General features: G+C 40.3%; 1 protein-coding gene across 1 annotated transcript; it reads right to left on the reverse strand.

Moving 5' to 3' along the window:
• Positions 1-22,083: 22,083 nt before the first annotated feature.
• Positions 22,084-22,586, reverse strand: LOC309839214 (small ribosomal subunit protein uS12-like). Its single transcript, XM_082680864.1, has one exon. The coding sequence runs from the start codon at positions 22,554-22,556 to the stop codon at positions 22,125-22,127; it is 432 nt and encodes a 143-aa protein (XP_082536990.1). The 5' UTR covers positions 22,557-22,586; the 3' UTR covers positions 22,084-22,124.
• Between the last annotated feature and the right edge of the window lie 1,794 nt (positions 22,587-24,380).

Here is a 24,380-nt window from a genome sequence, read left to right on the forward strand (position 1 = left end):
AAGCTTAAAAGCAAGACCGAAAGGATCAAACTGTTTCTTATTAACATAACTGTGTTCCAGTATGAAACCCAAAAATATTTATAGTGATATTAAAAAATCTAGCACTGAAAAAGTAAAATTCAAAATGTCTGTCATGCTATCAAAAATGACTAGGCATGTAAGAAAGCAGGAAACTAACACCCAAAATTACAAGAAAAATCAATTGAAGACAAATGACACAGATGATAGAATTAGTAGACAAGTACATCAAAACAGGTGTTAGTTATAACTGTGTTTCATATATTTAAGAAGCTAGAGAAAATACTGAACATGATAGTAGAGACACAGAAGATATTTTAAAAGACCCAAATGAAACTTCTAGAAATGAAAACAATGTTTAAGATGAAAAATAAACTGGAGTTGATTAACACCAGGTTAGCCATCACAGAAGAAAAGATCAGAGTATTTGGAGAAAGAGCAATAAAAACCATCAAAAATGAAACATGGACAGCAAAAAGATCGAAAAAACAAATTGAACAGAGGATCAGTAAGCTTTGTGACAACTTCCAGCAACCGAATATTTGTGTAATTGTAATCTTTGAAGCAGGGAAAAGAGATGGGGATGGGGGCAGAAGATATATTTGGAGAAATAATGACTGCATATCTTCCAAATTTGACAGAAACTATAAACCAACAGATCCAAGAAGGTCGACAAATCCCAAATTCCAGAAACATGACAAAAGCAACACCAGTGCACGTCACAGTCAAATTCTTTAAAAGCCAAAAAGCTCTTAAAAGCAGCCGGAGGGAAAAAAAGTACATTGTTTACATAAGAGAAAATATATAGATTACTGCAAACTTATCATTGGAAACAATGTAAGGTAAAGTACAGTGAAGTAACATCTTTAAAGTAATGAAAGTATAAACTTGTACCCTAGATTTCTATACCCAGCAAAATTACCTTTCATAAATGAAGGTCATATATAGACTTTGCCAGATGTACAAAAGATTAAAGAATTCATCACCAACAGGCCCACGCTATAAGAAATATTAAAGAAAGTCCTTCACACAGAAGGAAAATGATACCAGATGAAAATCTGAACTTATACAAATAAATGAAGAGCATTGGGAATGGTAACTACATGGATAAATAGAAATTTATTTTTCTTATTATCTACATCTCTTTAAAAGATAACTGACTATCTAAAGAAAAATAATAATATGTATTTTAGGGTATATAACATATGTAGAAGTAAAAATTATGGCAACATACTGGCAACAAAGGGCAGAAAGTGAAAAATTGAAGTATACTATTGTCAGGATTTTTTGTTGTCACTATGTATGAAGTGATTTACTATCACTTAAAGGTAGAATGTGACAAGTTACAGATGTATACTACAAACTAATTCAACCACTTAAATAACAAAACCAAAAATCATAGCTAATAAATTGACAAAGGAGATAAAATGGAATCATAAAAAAATACTCAGTTAATCCAAAAAAATGCAGACAAAAAGGATAAGAGGAGCAAAGAATGGATGAGACAAAGAGAAATCAAATAGCAAGATAGTAGATTTAAATCCTATCGTATCACTAATCACATTAAATGTAAATGGTCTAAACTCCTCCCCTCAATTAGGAAACAGAACTTGTGAGATTAGAAAATAAAGCAAGACTCAATTATACCCTGCCTACAATAAGACATGTTAAATATAAAGACACACATCAATTAAAATTAAAATAATGGAAACTAATATCTCATCTTAATAATTATCAAATGAAGTGTGGGATGGCTATATTATTATCTGACAAAGTAGACTTCAGAGCAAATAATATTACCAAAGATAAAGAAGATCACTTCCTAATGAAAAAGGGGAACATTCATCAAAGACATAACAATCCTATCTGTTTATGTACCTAATAATAGAGTTTCAAAATACACGAAGTAAAAATTGATAGAACTGCCAGGAGAAATAGATGAATCCACAATTTTAGTCAGAGACTTCAACATACTTCTCCCTAGAACTTACAGAACAAGTAGAGAGAAAAATCATAAGGTTATGGAAGACTTCAACAACACTATTAATCAACTTGACCCAATCAACATTTATAGAACTCCACACAACAACTGCAGACTACACATTCTCTTCAAGTGTACATGGAACAGTCATCACATAACAGCCTCCCACCTGGTCTTCCTAATCCCAGGCTCTCATTCCCTTCAATTCCATTTTGCATATTACCAACAAAATTATGTTTCTAAAGCACTCGCCTATTTTATGTTTCAGGCTACTTCTCTGCTTTGAAATCTTTGGTGGCTCCCTAGTGCTTAAGGATTCAGTATAAGCATTTTAAAACAAATAATATAACATAGTGGAGTGAAGAGAGGCTTTGGAGTCAGATCTTGTTTTAACTCTCAGTTCACCACTTAATATCTGTGTAACCCTTGGACAAGAAGTCTAATCTCTCTAATACCTCAATTTCATCACTTGTAAAATGAGTATAATACCTGATTTACAAGGCTGAGTATGGCTTATTGACAATGTGTTTAAAATACTTAGCAAGGCATGTAGCATATAGTAGGAGCCCCATAAACAGCAAATTTTCTTATCATTATAATATTTTGATGTCATTAACATAGCTTAAAAGGGTGTTGATAATCTTGCCCTGTGTTTCTACCAATCACCTTCCCCACATACATATCTACACTCCAGCCACACCAAGTTACTAACTATCCCCTAAACATATCATGCAACTTCATAGTTTTATGCCTTTCCCAGAATTATTAACCTGTGTGCCTATACTACAGCCCTGCCTCCTTGTGAGAAGGTAACATCCTTCTGTGAAGGTTTCCCACTACGTTCCTAAACATGTTGTGACCCCCTTCCTGAGACTCCTGTAGCACTTTTCACTTGGATCTATGATAAGGCTTCTTAACCTGGGGTGCATGGATGGGCACATCTGTGTGCTTGATTGCGTGTGTGTATTTGTTTGGAATGAGAGCCATAGCTTTCCTTGGATTCTCAAGGGGATCGATCACCCTAGAAAGATAGGAACCAAGGTTTTGTGGCAGCAGACAGTAATTAATGGAAAGTTGGTGTGTGCTTCTTGGTGCTAAGAACCATTCCTTACCCGTCCTTTATGTCTTCAATACCTAACATGCTGCTTGGCACATTATCAGAGCTTAATAATTGTTGGCTATAAATGAATAAGAACATTCTTAACCAGGTATAAGAAGTAACTTAAAATCTGAGGAATCTTTTTTTTTTTTTTTTTTTTGGCCACATGGCGTGGCTTGTGGGATCTTAGTTCCCCAACCAGGGATCGAACCCATGCCCCCTGCAGTGGAAGCACAGAGCCCTAACCACTGGACTGCCAGGGAAGTCCATCTGAGGAATCTTTGATAACTTCCTTCCTGTGTTCCTTCTTCCCATTCCCAAATTCAATAAGTCACCTCTCCAAAACCTGCCCTAATGATAGCAGTTGTATCAACCAATTCCTTTTTGTTCCAAATACTGTAGTCTAGATCTTCAAAGTGTCATGTAACTTTTCTACTTCGTTACCGTTAGCCACATCTCTGAAAATCCTGCTTTGCAAATGTCATTCTCATGCTTAGTAGTTTCCTACAGTAAGGTCCAAAGACCCAAGTCAGACATTCAAGATCTTTCACAATCCAGCCTCCATTTACTCCCTTTGAGGAACTTTCCAATCCAATCAAATGGATCTAGTTGTGGTCTCCTAAACATGCTGCATGCATTCCCTGGTCCAGGCTTTTTGTTCACTACATTCCTTGCACCTGGAAGGAGAGGTACTCTCCCATCATCTCGCCTTAAATAAGCTCTATCGATCTACCGTGATTCGGCTCAAGTCCCACCTCCCACAGGAAGTCTTTGCTCACTCTACAACTCATCTCAAACCTCTGTCTCCCACCAACTCCTGGTATACTTATTGAGGGTCCCATTCATTTGAATATTAACATGCCAAACTATAATGTATTAGTTACTTCATTCCTATATGTTCTACCTTTCCAACTAGACTGTCAGCTCTTGAGAGTCAGGATACCATGCCTTATCCCAAGACGTTAGTTATTGCCCATTACACAGTAGATCCTAAATAAATGATTATTGATGATGACTGTGAACATGATGATGTTGATGATGTTTAGGATCCTTTCTTCCTTACACCTGCCAACCTTGAAAATAAAGCAGTTGCTTTTTTACTTGAATGTAATTTAGGAAAACCATTCATATAATTCCTCCTGCAAAGAAGACCTGATGTTAAACAGAAAGGGGACATCAATACCAGAGAGATCAGCTATATTCTGTAGAATGAATGAATGAACAGTGTGGATGAATATGCTACATACAGGCTGAGAGGGACCTAGGCACATGGCTTTATTTCTTCTTGTTTAATCTTGTTTAGACAGGGAGTTAGACACGGGCCCTGATGTCTGCTTCATTGTAAAGAGCCCTCATAAGACTGGCACAGCCTTTCTGCCCACTCCCCTTGAGTGAGCAACCCTGGAGACCGAGGACTGACTAAACTGTCTGATTTTCCTGCACCCGTGAGTAAAGGTTACATTTTTCACTGTATAGGAAATCCTGGAACTTTGGTATCTCTAAGTTTAATTATGTTGCTTTGGCTGCAAGGCAGTGATTTCAGCATCGATTGCATTGCATTGTCTCATTCAGTCAGATGCTGCCATCATTGCTGTGGTACCAATTTGGTTAGGGGACTTAGGGACTAAAAGCAAGACGCCCAATATTATTATAAGATGACACAGTGAACTTTAAGAGCCCACCATACTCCCACATGACTTCATCCTAACTTGATTACATCTGAAAACACCCTATTTCCAAATAAGGTCACACTCACAGATACTGGGGGTTAGGACTCAAACATATTTTTGGGGAGACACAATTTAACCCATAACAGTAACTAAGATATATATATCCATCATATATCTTTGCTGATATATAGTGCAACACAATTCTTTAACCTGAATCCTATTTGTTATGACCACGGCATTTCCTTGAAACCTCCCAGAGGAATATTTTTGTGTAGGTGAAATACTTGCACTCTCTAACAGTGCTTTACAACTGTAATGAAGCGCCACATAACCATGGAGAAATAGGGTCCCAGGACCTTTTCAGCTTACTAAGAAAATATTTCTGAGATAGAGGTTAAGACATAGCAAGAGAGAAAACAAATTAACTGAGAAAGTAACAACATTTCATCAGTTCTTCAGTTTTAAAAGTCCCAGTGCTTGTTGCCAAATAAACCCACTAATGAGTTCTTTCTTCAGAATAAATGGATTTCCCCTAGCTGAACACTTTTTACAGGTTAGTCAAATAAGAAAAAAAATCAAAAGGCAAAAAAAATGTGATGATTGCACCAATAAAAGTGTTTGCAGGATGAATTTTTTGTATAAGTCTTAATGGCCACAGCTGTATCTTTGGTTCCCAAGTAATACCAATAGCTATTTGACATGAAGTTACTTTCTCTTAGACCTAATGAATATGAGCAGTGTCCTTAAAAATCCATTTTTAGGGGTTTCCCTGGTGGCGCAGTGGTTGACAGGGGACACGGGTTCGTGCCCCGGTCCGGGAAGATCCCACATGCTGCGGAGCGGCTGGGCCCGTGAGCCATGGCCGCTGAGCCTGCGCGTCCAGAGCCTGTGCTCCGCAACGGGAGAGGCCACAACAGTGAGAGGCCCACGTACTGCAAAACAAAAACAAAAACAAAAACAAACAAAAATCCATTTTTATAAGCCCAAGCAACAAGAAATCCTAGCAAATTTACTCTCCTCATTTATCACTTGTCTCTCCACTTATACCCACAATACATACCTGGAAAAGATTCTGAACAGTGCAGCTACATTGCAACCATGCCAACTGCCATTCCAAATATTCCTTACCAATGAACACTATTTCTCCACCACGTTAATGCCATTTTAGGCTAAATACCCACTGCATTTCATTGCAATGTTAAAAGGTAACCAACAGTCAGAAAGGTAAGTGGTCTTTGGAAGTCAGACCTGGCATCGGAAATTTACAGATGATTTTTAGGAGAGTATCCCCACAGGAACAAACATGTTAAATGAGGAAAAGTCAATTGAGAAAAAAAGTTAAGAATGAGTTTAATTAGTTGGAAGCAATGCTGTTAACTGTAAACACCCAAGTATGTCTCCCCAGGAATTAAATCAGGATTTGTTAAATGAAACATAGTGCAAATACATGTGTGCCAGACCAAAGGCAACAGCTTAACCCAGTAGGATGAGGGAGACTGCAATCTGAACATTGTTTCTCCAAACTAAAGCAATGTTTTCTGTTGAGTAATGTTCTAAATGGCTGATTATGAGTTCCACAAAGAATGTCCAGACAGAAGACTGACTGAATGTGCCCGTTGAGCAGTCATCTGTTGCTCTAACTGGGAAGCAAGAAGATACATATATTTCCCAGATGCTCAAGAATGCTCAAGTCAGCAAGAGAAAACCCTTGGTTTTTGTGCAGAACAGGCTGAGAGGGTCAGAGCTCACACAGGAGGAAAGGAGTTATGATCTGAATCTCAAAGAGCTAGCGTCTTACCTCCTCTCCTTGCTGAACACATGAAAGAAGAGTCACAGGAAAGAATGAAGCCAAAATAAAATACAATGAATAAAGAGATCATTCAGATCCATTGAGTGCTCTTATAACTTCAACATTCAGAAAATCTATTGCTTAAGTTGTGAACTCAGTGAATTCAATTCAACACATTTGAGTCCCTACTAGTGCTAGGTACTGCTAACCTATATCAGGATAGTCCAAGTAGAGGGCAACTCCAAGTGCAAAGGCCATGGGGAAGAGTGTGTCTGGCATGTTTGAGAAACAGCGAGGAGGCTAAGGAGGCTGGCATGGAGTGATGGAGGGAAAGAAAAGCAAATGATCAGTTAAGAGAGGCAACAAGGGACCAGTTCATGTAGGGCCTTGCAGACCATTGTAAGGAGGGGCCATTGCAGAGTTTTGAGTAAAGGAGTGTACCAGTAAAGCAATCGCTCTGAAAATAGACTATTAGGGGCAGGATGGAAGAAGGGAGAACAGTGAGGAACTTAATGCAATAATATAGATAAAAATGATGGTGGCTTGAACTAGGATGATAGTGATGGGAGTGAGAAAAAGTTGTCAGATTCTAGAATGGAAGAAAAAAGAAAGAAAGGAAGGGAGGAAAGAAGAGTCAATCTGGGTAGAGTGAACATCATTTTCTGATGGACTGGATGTGGGGTATAAGAGACTATGAGGCAGAGAATAATCAAGGTGAATTCCAAGGGTTTGGGCCTGATCTAATAAAAAAGGAAAGATGGAATTGGTGTTAAACTATATATGGAAGACTGTTAGTAGGGGAGGTATGAGGGTTGGGTGAAGATTAGGAGTCCTGTTTTCAACATGTTAGTTTTGAGATGGTTATTAGATATCCAAGTGTGTATGCCAAGTAGGAGGTTGGATATACAAGGATGCCGTTTAATGGAGGGATTCAGGCAAGAGATATACATGTGTTGAAAGCACATGTAAGTTATTTAAATTCGTGACACTGGATAAATTACCAAGGGAGTGAGTATAAATAAAGAAAAAAAGGTCCACGGCCTAAGCCTGTGTCATGCCAAAGTCAAGAAGTCAGTAGATGATGTGGAACAAGCAAAAGAGACTGAGAAAGAGTGACCAGTAAAGTAGGAGGAAAACTGAGAAAGTAGACTGTATTGTTCTAGAAGCTAAGCGAAGAAAGTGTTTCCAAAAGGAGGAGGTGATCAACTGTGGCAAAAGCAACTAATAGATCAAGCAAAATGAGGACTGAGAATTGATCACTGAATTTGAAACAAGGATGTCATAATGACCTTGAAAAGGGCAGTTTAGTGGAGCAGTGGGGGCGAAAGCCTGTCTGGAGTGGGTTCAAGACAGAATGGGAAGAGATGAAGTGAAGACAGCTAGTGTAGACAACTCTATGAATTCTTATATAAATGGGAGATAGGAAATGGGATGGTAAGTGGGGTCAACAGAAGACTATTATAAACTGAGAGGAGTGATAGCATGTCTTTATGCTGATGAAACTGATCAAGAAGAAAAGGAAAAATACATGAGGGAAAGGGTAGAAGTGCTGGAGAAGGTAAGGGGGGAGATAAGATCTAATGCAGAGTTGGAAGAGGTGTCTTTTGAAGCAATGGAAGTTCATTTCTAGTCATTGGATAGAAGGCAGAGAATATGAGTAGACATGAATGTGTGTGGCTAGATGTTTTGGTAGGAGTCTGCAGTTTTCTTCAGCCCACTTCAATTTTCTCAATAGAGTAGGAAACAAGAACACTATCTGAGAGAGAAATTGAGGGAGGAGGTGTTGGGTGTTTGAAAGAGGAGAATGTGTGAAATGGTCATCTGGAAGAGTGGGCGCACAAACGGACTTGGGAAGAGCAGTGGGATTGTTACGTGGCATGAAGGACCAGTCAGCAAGGCTGTGTGTTTTTCCAGCCATGTTCAGTTGCTCAGTTGAATGCTCAGAGAAGGCAGAGCTGGATTTAGCCAGGATTGTGGTTTTGCCATGAGAGATGGAGGCAAGTGATCAGAGGGTATCAACACGGATCAATAGAATGATTGCATAATTTAAGCTGGGAAAGGAAGGAAAAGATATGAGATAGGTGAGGGGTAGTGAACCACAGTAGAGAAGACCATGGCTGGCCTCCTAACTCCCACCCCACCTCTCAGAAGCAGAACTGAGAAAAGGGAAGAGGAGTCCAACAAATCATGGGAGTTTTATTAATACCCTTCAACTTGTAGGGAAATGGAGTGAGGCATAGGTCCCTGTGGGATCTCAGCAATGGCAGGAAGATCCATCAGGATTCATCACCTTTTCCAAAGCAATGTGTTGAGATAAGGAAATGAAGCAAAGCCGGCACAAGTGAAATACACCCCTGACTGGAGAGAGGGGCCCTGACATGTTTCACAAGATCTTAGTAGAAAAAAAATCCTCAACACGGGTTTCTCTACAAATACCCATGCTGCACCAGCCAAGCTCTCCACCAACAACACCAAGTCACCTAAGAGAACTATCCTCCAGCACTGAACTATAGAAACCAATACCCAGAGCTCATACTGTCCCTCAGCATGGGACTGGGGTTTGAAAGATGGACCTAGATAAAGACCACCATCACTTACTACTGAAGGTTTGGACAGAGCCACCAATAACAAATAGGAGTGAGATGTAAAATTACAAAGCAACTGTGTAAACATACTACTGCAGAAAAAGAGGAAAGGAGGGGAAAGAAGGGGAGTGGAATGGAGGGAAGACTCAGCAAGTCTGAAGGAAAACAAAACAAGAAAACAAAGCAGCTTTAAAATTTTTTCTGTAAGGACTTCATGCTAAAAAAAAAAATAAAAGGAAATAAAACAGGAGTTAAATATAAGATAAAATCAGAGAACAGAGATGGTGGGGCTAAGAAAATAAAATGAAAACTAAAATGTTAATACACATTATAATATATAAATTAGAAATAACAAGAAAATAGAATGGACTGAATGGAGAAAAGATTTGAGAGAACGAAGGTCGATAAAAGTGTCCAGATCCCAATTCCAATTCGGCGGGGAGGGGTTTCCCCACCACCATCAAGCAATTCTCCAGACACCAACCAGGTGTCCTACAGTTCAAGTTAATTCTGACACCATCTAGCTGGAGACGGCATCAGATTCCACAGGTTGAGGGCTCAGTCCTACAAGATTGCCAGCCCCTTCTACTTCAGAGGCCAGTTGCAAGTTCAGGTTATCACCTGTGCTACTGACTGCCTGGCTATAAATTGGAGGTTTGCATGACCCCTCCATTGGGTTACATTAATTTGCTAGGGTGCCTCACAAAACTCAGAGAAACATTTTACTTACTAGATTATGGGTTTATCATAAAAGGGTATAACTCAGAAACAGCCAGATAAGAGGTACATAGGGCAAGGTATGGGAAAGAGCTCGGCGCTTCCATGCCCTCTTGGAGTGCCATTCTCCCCAAATCTCCACGTGTTCACCAACTCGAAAGCTCTCTGAACCTGATCCTTTTGGGTTTTAAGGAGGCTTCATTATATGGGTATGTTTAGTTAAATCTTTGGCCACTGGCAATTGATTCAACCTCCAGCCCTTCTCTCTTCCCAAGAGGTGGGGGGTTGGGGTGGGGGACTGAAAGTTCCAACCCTCTAATCACATGGTCAGTTCCTCCGGTAACCAGCCCTTATCCTTAGGTAATCTAGGGGCATTCCAAAAGTCACAATTAACATACAAAAGACACCTTAATCTTTCTCTTAAGAAATTCCAAAGGTTTTAAGAGCTCTTTGCCAGAAACAGAGAAGATGATCAAATATATATTTCTAATTATAAATCACAATATCATACATAGTGTATGTCCAGGAAAAGGACATTAAATAACTAGAGAAACGATGACAGATACGAAGAACAGATAAAGATGACCCAACAATTGGGTCTCTGAAATAAGGAACATTTCCAAGAAGGAAGAACTGGATCTTCTAGTCAAAAGGGCACGCTACATACCAAGAAACAGTGACACAGTGAAACCACCATCAAAACATATTCTGGTCAAGTTATTAAACCTGAAGTATGAGGAAAACCTATTTAGGTATCCAGGCAGAAAAAGCAAGTCATCCACAAGGGGGGAAATTCCAACCTCAGACTCTTCCCTGGAAACTTTCGGTGCTGGAAGATAGACCAAAATCCTAAAGGAAAGTACATGTGACTCCAAAATGCTTTACCCAGACAAGTTGTTCAAGTATAAAAATAATAGGCAGATATTCTCAAACATGAATAAATTAAACACTCAGGAGCTGTAGCCCTAATGAGCTCCTCTTAAAAGAAATACTAGGGACTTCCCTGGTGGCACAGTGGTTAAGAATCTGCCTGCCAATGCAGGGGACATGGGTTCGAGCCCTGGTCCAGGGAAGATCCCCCATGCCGCAGAGCAACTAAGCCTGTGTGCCACAACTACTGAGCCCACGTGCCACAACGACTGAGCCCACTTGCCACAACTACTGAATCCCGAGCACCTAGAGCCCGTGCTCCTCAACAAGAGAAGCCACCGCAATGAGAAGCCCACACACCACAAGGAAGAGTAGCCTCCGCAAGAGAAGCCACCGCAATGAGAAGCCTGCGCACCACAAGGAAGAGTAGCCCCTGCTTGCCGCAACTAGAGAAAGCCAGCGTGCAGCAACGAAGACCCAACACAGCCAAAAAATAATAATAAACAAATTTATTTTTAAAAAAATAAAAGAACTACTACTTGATAATGAAGTTCAGCCAACCAAGAGGGGAGTCTAATGAAGAACTGAGGACAAGATAAGGTAATGGGACAGTAAGCACTGAATCCAATTAAACTAGAATTTAACTGAGAGAATTGTGATTGCAGAATAGCAATGTAAATATTATAAGCTCTGATGACATAAAACCCAGACAAGTAACAAAAACTGAGAGGTGGAGGGGAAGGAAGTGAGAAAAGTGGTAAGAGAACTAAGTAGCTGGTCTTTTAAGGTCATTTATACTGTTAAAAAATTATCGAGTCCTACAACAAATGCTACTTTAGTCTCGTAATGATTTTTAGAATCTGTTTTCCTAATCTTAAAGAGATCTTTTGGGAACCAACATCTCTCATGGCAAAGAAACTTTTACCTATGGCAAAGAAACTTTTACCTAACATTCAGTGATTTCTTCAGCTCTATTTTATTTTTCTTTTATTAAATTCAAGAAAAACAAAATCGAATACTTTTATTATTAAAACAATAACATGCTTCTATATTATCCAATTCTTTTAGATTTGTTTCTATCTGCACAGCTACACATCCATTCATCCATCTTTATAGAGAGAGCTATCTATAATAATAGCCACAAAGTATGATATCAGTCATTTCTGAGCACTGATATTTGAGATTTTTAAAAACAGATATTCTTCGTACTTTTTTATATTGCTTGAATTTTTATAGCTAGCCTGTGTCATTTTTATAAAAATATTCATTCTTATTAAAGGATCACTATGATAAAGAGGAAAGGGAGAAAGTTGGCCAAATATTTATTTTTGACCCTAAAATGAGGCTTTCACTGTAAGTCTCCCATGTCAGAACTACTTTACAGGGTCATCACTTAGGGCAATTTCAAATCGATTTAACTTATTGAACATGCGCTGTCTGTACTGTTCCAACATGTAATTCTTTCTCCTCTTGCTTGTGATGAAACAAACCCTAGCCAAGAGAAGACATAAATTATCCGGTGAGTTAAAAGGGCAACCGAGGCTTTCACTGTCTGCAGCAGTGGTTTAGGAACCGTGCAGAGAAAAGGATCCTGGTAGCAGTAGCTCTGCGATACTCTACCACAGGCTGCTGTAGACCATGGCAACTGTCTAGGCCTTCTATCAATACAAGACCATATCACATGTCATACATAATCCAGAGCAGAGCCTGAGAGAGACACCACCAATTTAGAAGCATGCAGAAACAGCATAATTCTGAGGTTCTAGGTCAAGTGATACAGGATCAGTTTTATTTATAGACTTACAAATCTGTAGATTAACTACTAGCCCACTGAACATATAACTAATAAAGGTATGTGTCCTATAGAAATATTCATTAGACTGGGAATCAAGTCCCTCCCCTTGAAAACCAGGCAAGTCTGGCCCTCAGGGATGGGACCAGAGATCTTCAGAAAGGAATTTTCCTAACAGAAAAGTTGCAAAAATAATAGAGTTCACATCTACCCTTTATCCAGCTTCCCCTTATTAACATCTTACACAACCACAGTAGATCATCAAAACCAGGAAATTAACATTAATGAAATAGTATTAACTACATGCCTTATTCAAGTTCCACCAGCTTTCCTACTAATGTCCTTTATCTGTTCCAGGTTCCACCTTGCATTCAATTGTTATTTCTCTTTAGTCCTCTCCAATCTGCAACAACTCCTCAGAATTCATTTGTCTGGCATAACCTGGACACTTGAAGAGTACTGAGCAGTTACAGCATGGGCCTCAATTTGGGTTTGGTTGGTATTTCCTCATGGCTAGATTGAGGTCATGTAGTGTTGGCATGAATGCCACAGAAGTCATGTTGTGCCCCCTCAGTGCATCATATCAGGAGGTCCATCAGGCCCATGTGTCTTATTACCCTTGATGTTAATCCTGATTATATGGTTTAGGTGGTATTGATTGGTTTCTCCACTGTAAAGTTAACATTTTTTTTCTCTTTGCAATTGGTAAACATCTTTGAGATATTTTGAGACTGTGCCTATACCTTGTTTCTCCTCAAACTCTCACCTACTGATTTTCTTTTATCCATTGGTAGACCTTACTGTAAATAATTATCACTGCAGCGTTTGCCCAATGGTGATTCTAAATTTTGCTCATTCCTCTACACGTATTAATTGGAATTCTTCTGTAAGGAAGAGCTGCCCATTCTCTTCTAGTATAGACTGAATGTTTGTGTTCCTCTAAAATTCGTATGCTGTAACCCTACCCTCCAATACAATGATATTAGAAGACGGGGCCTTCGGGAGGTAATTAGGGCTAGATGAGGTCATGAGGTATTAGTGTCCTTACAAGAATCAGGAGATAGCTTGCTACTCTCTTTCTGCCATGTGAGGAAACAAGAAGTCAGCAGTCTGCAACCCGGAAGAGGGGGGTCCTCTCCAGAACTTGACCATGCTGGCACCCTGACCTTTGATTTCCAGCCTCCAGTATTAAGAAATAAATTTCCGTGGTTTATAAGCCACCCAATTTATGGTACTTTGTTATAGCAGTCCAAATGGACTAAGATACCTTCCATGTATTTATTCATCTATATCAGCATGGACAAATGGATATTTATTGAATTCTACAGGTTATAATACAATACTATCATCATTTATTTTGTTGTTCAACTTGTCCGAGATTTGGCCATTGGGAGCCCTGTCAGATTGGATCCTGTATTCTTTTGACATGCTTTTTTTGTGTGAATATTTTCTAACTGTCTGGTACCACAAGATGTTCCAGGTTCATCATATATTTTCTATGCTCCAACTGGAATCAGTCACTTCTCTGAGAAGCCTTGGTTCCTTTTATTGGAAAACTATGTTTCAAAATCAAGGTCTGGGCACTAAGTGTGCTTATTGCTAATGGGTTGTCCTGAGTCCTAGGTCCTCTCAGAGAAAAAAGCTAGAAATATAGGCGTGTATATTAACTCAATATACGAAACGTCAATATCTATTTCTATATCTATCTCTCTGTATCTATACTAAAAGCCATGAATTCATACTGATACCTCTGAATCCAATCCAACATCTCAATCATTCTAGCCTTCCCTCTTTCCTTATTTGTAACTTCTTTCTCTACCTATGAGAAAACTGGTTCTCATTATCTATCTCATTATAGATTCATTTTATTTTGTTCAATCTTGACCACAGAAAGTTGTTAAAGAATTGCTAAACAATACCCTGTGAATAACAGGGCTACCAAAAGGAATGCACTATTTGTGTACAGTTTTTTTATCTTTAACCTTACCCTAACCAGTCAGAATGCTGTTTTCCACAGTTGCTATATTAGTTAACTATTGCTAGATAAGAAATTTCCCCCAAAATTTAGCAACTGAAAACCACATTTTTCTCACTAGTTCTGTGGAATCAGGAATCTGGGCATAGCTTAGGTAGATGCCTTTGGCTTCTGGTCTCTCACAAAGCTGTAATAAATGTGTCACCCAGGGCTGCACGCATCTCAAACTCACTCATGTGGCCGCTGGCGGGCCTCAGTTCTTCAATGGCTGTCAACTGGAAACGTCAATTCTTTGCCACAGGGCAAGGGCAGCTCTATAGGGCAGCTCACAACATGGCAGCCAGCTTCTGTCAGAGTCAGAAAGGAAAAAGGGTGCCCAAGGCAGAAGACCCTGTCCTTCTGTACTCAAATTTCACAAGGGACATCCCATCATCTCCGCCACATTCTTTTCACTAGAAGCAATCATTCAATCCAGGCCAACTCAAGGATTGCACAAGAGCATGAAAGCCAGGATGCAGGGATCACTGGGGGCCATCTCAGAGGCTACCCACCACAGTTACTTAGGTCAGCTCCTCTCTCACCATCCCCTTCAGTGTGGTTATGTTATTCATTTGAAATACAGTTAGGAATACTCTCTGTAAATACAGTTGAAATACTACTTGCATTCCAATTGAGTTCCCCCTCCCCCCACCTTGGTTGATTTAAATTATCGATTCATTTTTGGCAGGGTGTATAAGGAACATTAGCACAGTTCTGAGAATCCGAGCTATACGAAAAGATCAACCCTGAGAAAGGTCGCTGCCTCTCATCCCTACGACTTCATGGACATTCTTCCCTTCATTCCATCCCAGACCCTGCAGGTAATCAGTCTCTTCAGTTTCTGGTTTATCCTTCCTGTTTATATTGTACAGACGAGCAGATATGTCTGTATTTTCTTAAATCCCTTTCTTCCTTACATGAAGGGTAGCATAGTATAGTCTTTTGCACTTTGTTTTTTTCACTTGAGTATATGCTTGAAATTATTCCAAATCAGTTTATTAGAATCTCCCTCATTTTTTTTTAAACCGCTGCATAGTACAACATTGTGTGGGTGTGCCATGCTTTATTCAACCACTCAGGGAGAGGAATTTTTGTCTGTCCTTTTTTGACCAAGAAACATTCCCCAAATTTTTAAGGATAATTTAAAAGTAATAACTAGGAAAGAAGATTGTGTGCTTCCTCTAGGCTACTCTGCAGATTACAAGAGCAATGTTTCAATTCTCATTGCCTGATAAGACTCAAATGGAACTAGAATCTCTACACTCTGCTGGTGGCCTTGTGAACAGAAACATCATTTTGAAAGTAGCATAGCAATGTGTAACAGCCACTTCCCTTCATTCAGTAATTCAACTCATGGGAATTTACTCTAAGAAAGTCATTTAACAGAGGGATAAATCTTAAAGCAGAAGGATGTCCATAGAAAGAAAATGTATAATCCTCAAAAACAGAAAAATAATCTAAACGTCCAATAAGGGACGGCCTAATAAATTATGATTCATCAATAGAATACTATATTGCAACTAAAAATAATTACTCAAACTCTGCAGATTATTAAGTGAAAAAGCAGGATACAAACTGATTACGGTTACAACGCTGCCAAACTGAAAAATGTGTGTAGCTGCACTAAAGTGGGTTGATGCTGAGAAGTGGCTGCTCTGTCAGTTAGTACATTTCCCGGTTCCTCTGGCATCCTCGTAGAGCCATGTGCCTGAGTTCTGGCTAACAGAATTGTGTAGAATTTATGTGAGCAACCTCCCTGCTTGGGCCACACACATCTCCCATGAGGTTTCTTTCCTTGTCTGCCAGCTGGATGTCAATACAAAGAAACCATGTGTTGAAGAGAACAGAATCTCTGTCAGTCTGAGTCCCTGAGTGTGGGATAGAGCCTCACCCCTACCATTGCCAACTGGGCTTTAATAAGCAAGGAACAAATATCTAATATGATAAGCCACTGAGATATCAGGGTCTATCTGATTCGAAAATTTCTCCAATGCTAATATTTTACTATCTGTTACACTCCAATCTGTAGGAAAAACTTAAAAGCAAGTGAGTTATTAGTATTCCTTCCTATGGTACTTTATCAGAAAGACAGCCAACGAAAGCCAAACACCCATTGTACTGCTGACTATTCTAAGCAGAGTCTCAGAACACACCTGGATATGGGCTGGCAAGTGTATTTACGTGCTTTTGACTCTCAACATGCTGTACTCACAAGGCTGCCACAGCCGGCAGGAACACAATCATCTAGGAAGCCAAGAGTGTCAGGGATTTGGGGCTATAAAAGATGACTAGCAATATATCAAAACATCACCTTAATCCAATTTTTCAAGTAAAGATGTATTAGAGAGAACAGCTGCCTTGGGCCTGTCGGAGATCGGCTGACCCAGCCCTCTAGACCCTGACAGAAGCAGGCCATGGGCCTGTATATCATCAGCCTTAATATTTGCGACTACATCCAAATACAGCATTGCTTCTCTTGTTAGAACTCCTGTTACCAGTAGGCCTCCTGCGCCTTCGCGCTGGGAGTGCCAGTGGCTTCAACCCATTCCAAGTCAAAACCTGGACAAGACAAAGGAACAGCTAAAGAAGTCTGTTATAAATATTTAAAGTTTCCTACGTATTATGATGTTTTAACATCATAAAAAAAAATCCGTCTGGCTGGAAAAAGCCTGCTCCTCCAGGGACTAGTCAATTCTTAGAGATAACAAAGCGTCCAGGCAGAAGCATGCCTTTGATATGCAAACCAACTAATCGGGAGCCGTGTCTCCTCTGTCTGGCGCCTATACCCCAGGAGACATATTCCTCTGCCTTAATCACCCAGCACCAGGTGTCAGACAAGTAGGGACTACCCCTATAGCCCAAAGCCCAAGGAAATTATTCAAACTAGCCCATCCAAAACTGTTCACCTTGCCCTGCCTTCCCTAAAACTTCCCCTCCCTCCTGTCTTCTGCCTCCTGACCTCCTCAGTGTCTTCCCCATTGGCCCTGCGTGCCGGGTCTCCTGTCTCTAGCACCCGTTAGCATCATAATCTATGCTTCCCTGAGCCTATCCTCTGTCTCCTCTTATGGCTGCACCTGACTAACCATCTCATGAAAGAATACAAACAAGGAGCTTATATCCTTTAAAAACCCAGATGGGGGACTTTCCTGGTGGTCCAGTGGGTAAGACTCTGTGCTCCCAACGCAGGGGGCCAGGGTTCCACCCCTGGTCAGAGAACTAGATCCCGCATGCTGCAACTAAGACACTGCACAGTCTAATTTAATTAATTAATTTAAAAAAATAGATGAAAGCCCACTCCTTCCAGAATGCCACCCCTCTTCCTCAACTACACAGAAGAAAAAAAAAACAAATCCTGACTCCTATGAACTCTCGGAATTTAATCAGTGTGTATTATGTCTATTGTAATGACAAGTATCTATCTCATCTCCCTTCTGGCAAGTTCCTGCAGAGCCGGATCATGTATTTTTTATTCACCACATACCCCCTCCACCTTCTCATTTCAGGGCCTAGAGAAGGACCACACAAGTCCTCTATACTCACTGAATTTGAAATAGATTTGCAAACACCCAAATAGTCAATACATTTCAACTAGAGAGTGCTTTCACTTTAGTAAGCCACTAATCTAAAGATGCTGATGTGTTGGTAAACCCAATAAATTATTCTTTTAATTTAGGGAAATTTTCCACACAAATGTCTCTCCTGATTAAACTGACTATATTGGTCAATTCAGCCTTTCTAGTAAGACAGATACTTTTTTCTTTATTATTTAGTATCAACTAGCTGATTCAACTGGTTTTCTTTCCTGTTGAGGTAACCAACTGTTACCAACCAACTGCAAGTCATCAGTTGTTTGGCCTCACCCCCTGCCGGAGATCAATCTAAGAACTCTCCTTCTTTGAATCTACTTAAGGGTTAGGTAACCTGTCAAATGTTGCTAAAATTTCATATAGTCTTCAGAAAACTCTGAGATACAGATATTATGCCCATTTTACAGATAAACTCAGGCTCAGAGAACTTAATTGATTTTCCCTATGCCATGTGGTAAGTAAATGACAGTACCGTGATCTGCACTCAATTCTGTCTGACTGAAAAAGCCATTAGGCCAAGACTTGTCCAAGGAGGGGGAAAAAAAAACCCAGACCTGTGTCTGAGTGGTTTCTCTGTGTGGAGCAGGTCCTCTCCTTCAACTGCAGCAGCTGCAGCATCAGGGAACACAGGCCAGCAGGCTGGAATCAGCATAGGCAGGAAGTCTGAGGGAGGAGTAGTTGAGTAGATGGGGAAGGGGCTAGATCAGTCCCTAGGAGCAGTTGAAAATGGGGTATGCTGGAAGACTTCCAGTTGTAACAAACTGAATCACACATGGTTATATCCATTTCCTTCCCAAACACCATAAAGTGAGTGTAAAGGAATAAAAATAGGACACATGTACAAGAACACAATGCTATTAAAAAAAAAAAAGGAATATTCAGAAAACAAGATACATTCTTGTGGATTAAGAATTTATAGCAGAATTTGTTTTAAAGACCACAGAAGGGTTGGAAACTAAAGTTGAGACACTCTGAACTCCTTAACTGCAGATTGGCTGGCTGGGTAGGCTGAGGAGGCTTGAAATGGTTCACCTTTAAAAACAGCAGAAGCACCTAAGTAGCTGTCAAAATGAACAGCTACTGCAATGGGCCTCTCCTGGCTGCTAGCACTCTAGAGTCCACAGTGCCTAACGCTGTTCTGTGACACATACACAGATGCTCAAAAAGATGGTCTCTCTTCTCCCAGCTCTAGTACCTGGTTTGACCTTGACCTCAGTCTAACCATTGTCCGAATGCCCTGATCTTACTGAAGAACGTCTCAGAGCACAGAGCAACCATGTTTGGCATCACTAACTGTCTAGCAAGGTAAAATACAAATCCATTCTCCTACAAGAAACATATCCCTCCAAAACGGACACCTAAAATCCCGATATAATGCCAGTCTTGAAGGAGAGTACTGCTATCAGTGTCAATATAGAGTTGTTATATCCAGGTGCATACTTTGGCCTGCAATATAACTGAATCTATGTTACAGAAAGGTTGGGTGTTGTGGAGTTTGTCTTAGTGTGCTCAGGCTGCTATAACAGAATACCACTGACTGGGTGGCTTAAACAACAGACATTATTTCTCAGTTCTGGAGGCTAGGAAGTCCAAGATCAAGGTGCTGGGAGATGTGGTCCTTGATGAGGGCTCCCTTCCTAACTTGTAGACAGTCACCTTCTCTCCGTGTCTTCACATGGCAGAGAGAGGATGCTCTATTGTCTCTTCTTCTTCTTCTAAGGGCACTAATCCTATCATGGGGGCTCTACCCTCACAACCTCATCTAATCCTAATTACTTCCCAAAGGCCTCACCTCCTAATATCATCACAATGGGGGTTAGGGCTTCAACATATGAATTCTGAGAAGATGCAAACATTCAGTCCATAAGAGAGTTCTACTTCATTTAGTCTTTGAAGAGACAAGGCAATCTCATCCTTTACTGTCTTTCTGGGTTGAGAACAGAAGACAAATTTATATAATCAAGATATTTTAACTCTAAGGGTTTGAGTTAGGCTAAAATTATTTTTGGCCAATATTCCACAGTATATCTCACACAGATCATCTAATTCAAGGAAGATTTATATCTGTCCCGTCTTGATGCAATTATAACCAAGCAACCCAAGCTCTCAAATTAAAATGCATAGAAATATGAGTGACAGTCCAAGAACTAAATTCTTGAGTTAGATTGTCTTCATTGATCTTGCTTTGCAATGTAATAATGGGGCCAGACCACGTACACAGAATAGGTAGTTAAGAAGGCTGTGGAAGTTCTGTTTGTTTTTTAGGGTTTTGTTTTTGTTTGTTTTTGGTGAGGTGCATTTTACATCTCTTGGAAAATGAAATTGGGAAGGAAAGATTCCCCTGTTAGTGTCAATCATGTCCTCCTTCTTCGTAAAGATGCTTCCCAAGGACCACGGCAGCTGTACTCACCAATACTGTCTTGAGCACAGAGCCATCTGAGGGAGGGAATGCCAAAGTGAAAAGAGGAAAAATAAAGATTTTATCATCAACTTACATTTACTGGCAATTTCCTCCCACTTTTCAAGACTTCAGTATTCAAGCACAGTTGGCCATTATGGTATTCTATTCTTCAGAAACGCAGGAAATAAATGACTCCCCTTAGTCTTTATTTGACTAGAGCCAGGTGTAATATTCAAAATATTTAACAATCAGTACCCCACACTGAACAATCTGAAAAGATGCAGACCTCAGGACTCAGCTAGTTACTGGATGTCCCCTGCTTCACTAGAACTTAACCCCTTAGTTGCTGGACGGGTCGGGTGGGGGGGGCAGCACAGGTAGGTTGAGAAGGCTTGTCCTGCCTTTGCAGGACTGGAAGTTAGGCGACAGCAGTCAAACTGACCTGGCCAACAACTTGAACACAGCTAGATGGTACAGTCTTACAAATATCATCTCTAGTCATCAAAAGAAACTTGCCAGACAGGTATTATCTATAGTCTGTAGATATGGACACAACATTTCAGGAACTTTAAATAACTGGCTACAAGTCACACAGCTAGTACATAACAGAACCAAAGCTCAGGACACCCAAGCTGATGCTTTGTCTCTCTTGCAATACCGGATCCTCCTATGAAAAAAGGAAATCAAAGGCTGATGCTTTCCACTCCGAGGTTCACGTTTCATGACTTAATTTTGACACGTGCTTAGACAACTTATTCTATCGTAAGCTTCCGCAATGAAAAGGAAAAACTGTAGTTCACGTGGAAAGGTTTATTTGTGAGGACCAGTAACTTTCCCCAGTAAAATTTTGGAACGGGAAAAAGCAATACAACCATTGTTTTGGTTGCTAGGTCACTCTACGTTTTTTTTTTCATTTAAAGATAGAGGATTTGGGAATTCCCTCATGGTCCAGTGGTTAGGACTCCACGCTTTCAGTGCCGAGGGCCCAGGGTCAATCCCTGGCTGGGGACCTAAGATTCCACAACCCGCATGGTGCAGCCAAAAAAAAAATTTTTTTTTAAAGAGAGGATTCAACTACTTCAAGGCAGCCAAAGTTCCCCTTTCTGCTAGCCTCCAGTAATTTTCACAAGAATGGTTAATGCTGGAATTGACTGACAGGTGTAGTGTCTAACATTCTTCTCATAAGTAATTCATGCTCATTTTTTTAAAATAAATTTATTTATTTTTGGCTGAGTTGGGTCTTCACTGCTGCGCCTGGGCTTTCTCTATTTGCAGTGAGTGGGGGCTACTCTTCGTTGCAGTGCACAGGCTTCTCATTGTGGTGGCTTCTCTTGTTGCAGAGCACGGGCTCTAGGCGCACGGGCTTCAGTTGTGGCACCCAGGCTCAGTAGTTGTGGCTCGCAGGCTCTAGCGCACAGGCTCAGTAGTTGTGGCGCACGGGCTTAGTTGCTCCGCGGCATGTGGGATCTTCCCAGAGCAGAGCTCGAACCCGTGCCCCCTGAATTAGCAGGCGGATTCTGTACCACCAGGGAAGCCCCATGCTCATTTTTTTTTTTTTGGCATATGGAAATTTATTACTATTCCGCTTTCATCATCAAAACTTATGATCTTGGTCTTTCCTTCTTGCCTTTATATAAGGCCAAAAGAGAGACATTGGCTACTTTGACAACCTTAAAGCAGACTCCAGGAATGTCACCAACAGCATGACCTTTGCGAGCAAATCCAGCAACCAGAACTTCATCATTTTCCTCAGTAAAATTCAAACAACCATCATTGGGTACAAAGGCGGTGATTTTTTTGCCATTCTTGATTAGTTGAATGCTGACACACTTCCTGATGGCAGAATTTAGCTCTTTGGTTTCAACCCCTACTTTTTCAAGCACAATTCCCTTGGCATGAGAAGCACCTCCAAAAGGGTTGGCCTTCAGGGTTGTGCCCAAATGGGCTTTCTTGTACTGTTTATCATGCCACTTCTGGTCTCGTCGGTGGCTACGGAGCTTCCTGGCAGTACGAAGACCGCAACACTTGCCCATGCTGCCGGCGCCACGGGCCTGAGCAGAAGAGAGAAGCAGTGCAGGAAGGAGCCACAAGCCATTGCCCCATGCTCATTTTTAAACTTTGGAAAACACAGAGAAATACAAAGATTATGAAAATCACCCACAATCCCATTGCCCAGAGACAATCACAGTTAAAATCGTGACATATTTTCTTCCAATCTTTTTGCTATACATATATTCACACAAAAATTGAGATCACTTATATATATATTTAAAAAGTAAATATTGTGAACATTTCCAATGGTCATTAAAAATTCTGAGAAACAAAATTTAAAGCTTTCTTAATGCTCCAACATACAGATGAAGAATAATTTATTTAACCGTTCCCCTATCTTTGGAGAACAGCAGGGCTTGGTCAGGAAATAAATAGTTATGTAAATAACAGGACTGGAATTAGCACAGAAGATTAAGAACCCTAGGTTATTCCTTGGTCTCTGCAACTTAATAGAATCAAGGGAGGCAAGACAATCAAATACAATATTTTTAGCCTTTAGAAGGATCCATCCATATACGTATATATTTAGCCTTTTTGCTGATGTGTTATACTGAAAGGGGCCCCCAGATTAAAGCACTTAAGACAGGGGCTCCTTACCAGAATGGTAAGAGTAGCTCTCATATCTGTATGGGTCAGAAAACAGTACCAGAGAATGCAACTCAGGGAACTCAACTGGGCCAATCAAAACCCAGCTCCTGTCTAAGAAAATTAAATCAAGATTTTTTACTCCCCAAACTCATGATATTTAACAAACACGAAAAGTTGGGCTTAAATTATTATCAATTATTGCATTTTTTTAATCTTCTAAGTGAGAGTCCAATTTTAATGGGGGGATTTCTGGCTCTAGAAAGCACAGATGGTAAGATGTCATAGCTCTGCACATAAAAAGGTACCCACTCTTCTACAGATATATTAATTTTTTTTAAAAAACTGAATTTCTAATTGGTGACCCTGACTTGAGGATTTCGTGATTATACAGAGTTCAGCTGGAATGGGGAACAGAGCAGGTTACTTAGGAGTCAGAAGAGAGCTCAGGCACTCTCACGGAGCAATGTTCTCAAAGCACGGGGAGACAAAAACAGGCAGCTGGACACCAAAGTGTACTGTTGTCACTGGGAAGTGACTGCCCAGCCTGGGGCTACATTTCCCAGTCCCTCCTGCATCTGTGTGGGGCCATGTGACTAGTTCTGGCCAGTGGAATGAAACAATTAGAGAATGTACCACTTCTGGACCAAGTAACACTTGGTCCCTTGCACTTTCTTTCCCGCCTACAGTGACTGTGGAGGCTCATACTGAAGACGACAGCATCACAAGATGGAAGGGGGCTGCATGCTTGAGTCACCATTTAGAGTAGAGGTGCCCAGGACAACTGACTAACCAGAACATCAACACTGGATCTTGTGTGACCAAGAAATAAATATCTATTGTGTTAAGCCACTGACATTTGAAGGTTGTTTGTTAAAGTTAGCCTATCTCAACAGGGGCTCACTAAAAAGGCCTCTCTGCTATCTGACAACCTGATTTAGCAGAGACAGAGCATGGGGAAAAAGATGAGTGTGGAGTACTTCTTCAAGATGGAGAACAGTATTTTTTTCAATAAAACAAGGGGGATAAAAGATGGAGGATAACACAAATGGGGAAAGACAGGGCAAGAAGAGGACAAAGCACCAAGGTTTATAGTCACAGAGAATCTGAATTAAAGCTCCAGAAAATCAAGGTGGTAGAGGGAAGTCTAAAATCAAATTCTTTTTTGATGTGACTTGGGCTTCTGATGTGTTCCATGGCCTACATGACCAATGAAACAT

The sequence above is a fragment of the Grampus griseus genome (assembly GCF_964374135.1).
Source record: "Grampus griseus genome assembly, chromosome: X".
Taxonomy (NCBI): domain Eukaryota; kingdom Metazoa; phylum Chordata; class Mammalia; order Artiodactyla; family Delphinidae; genus Grampus; species Grampus griseus.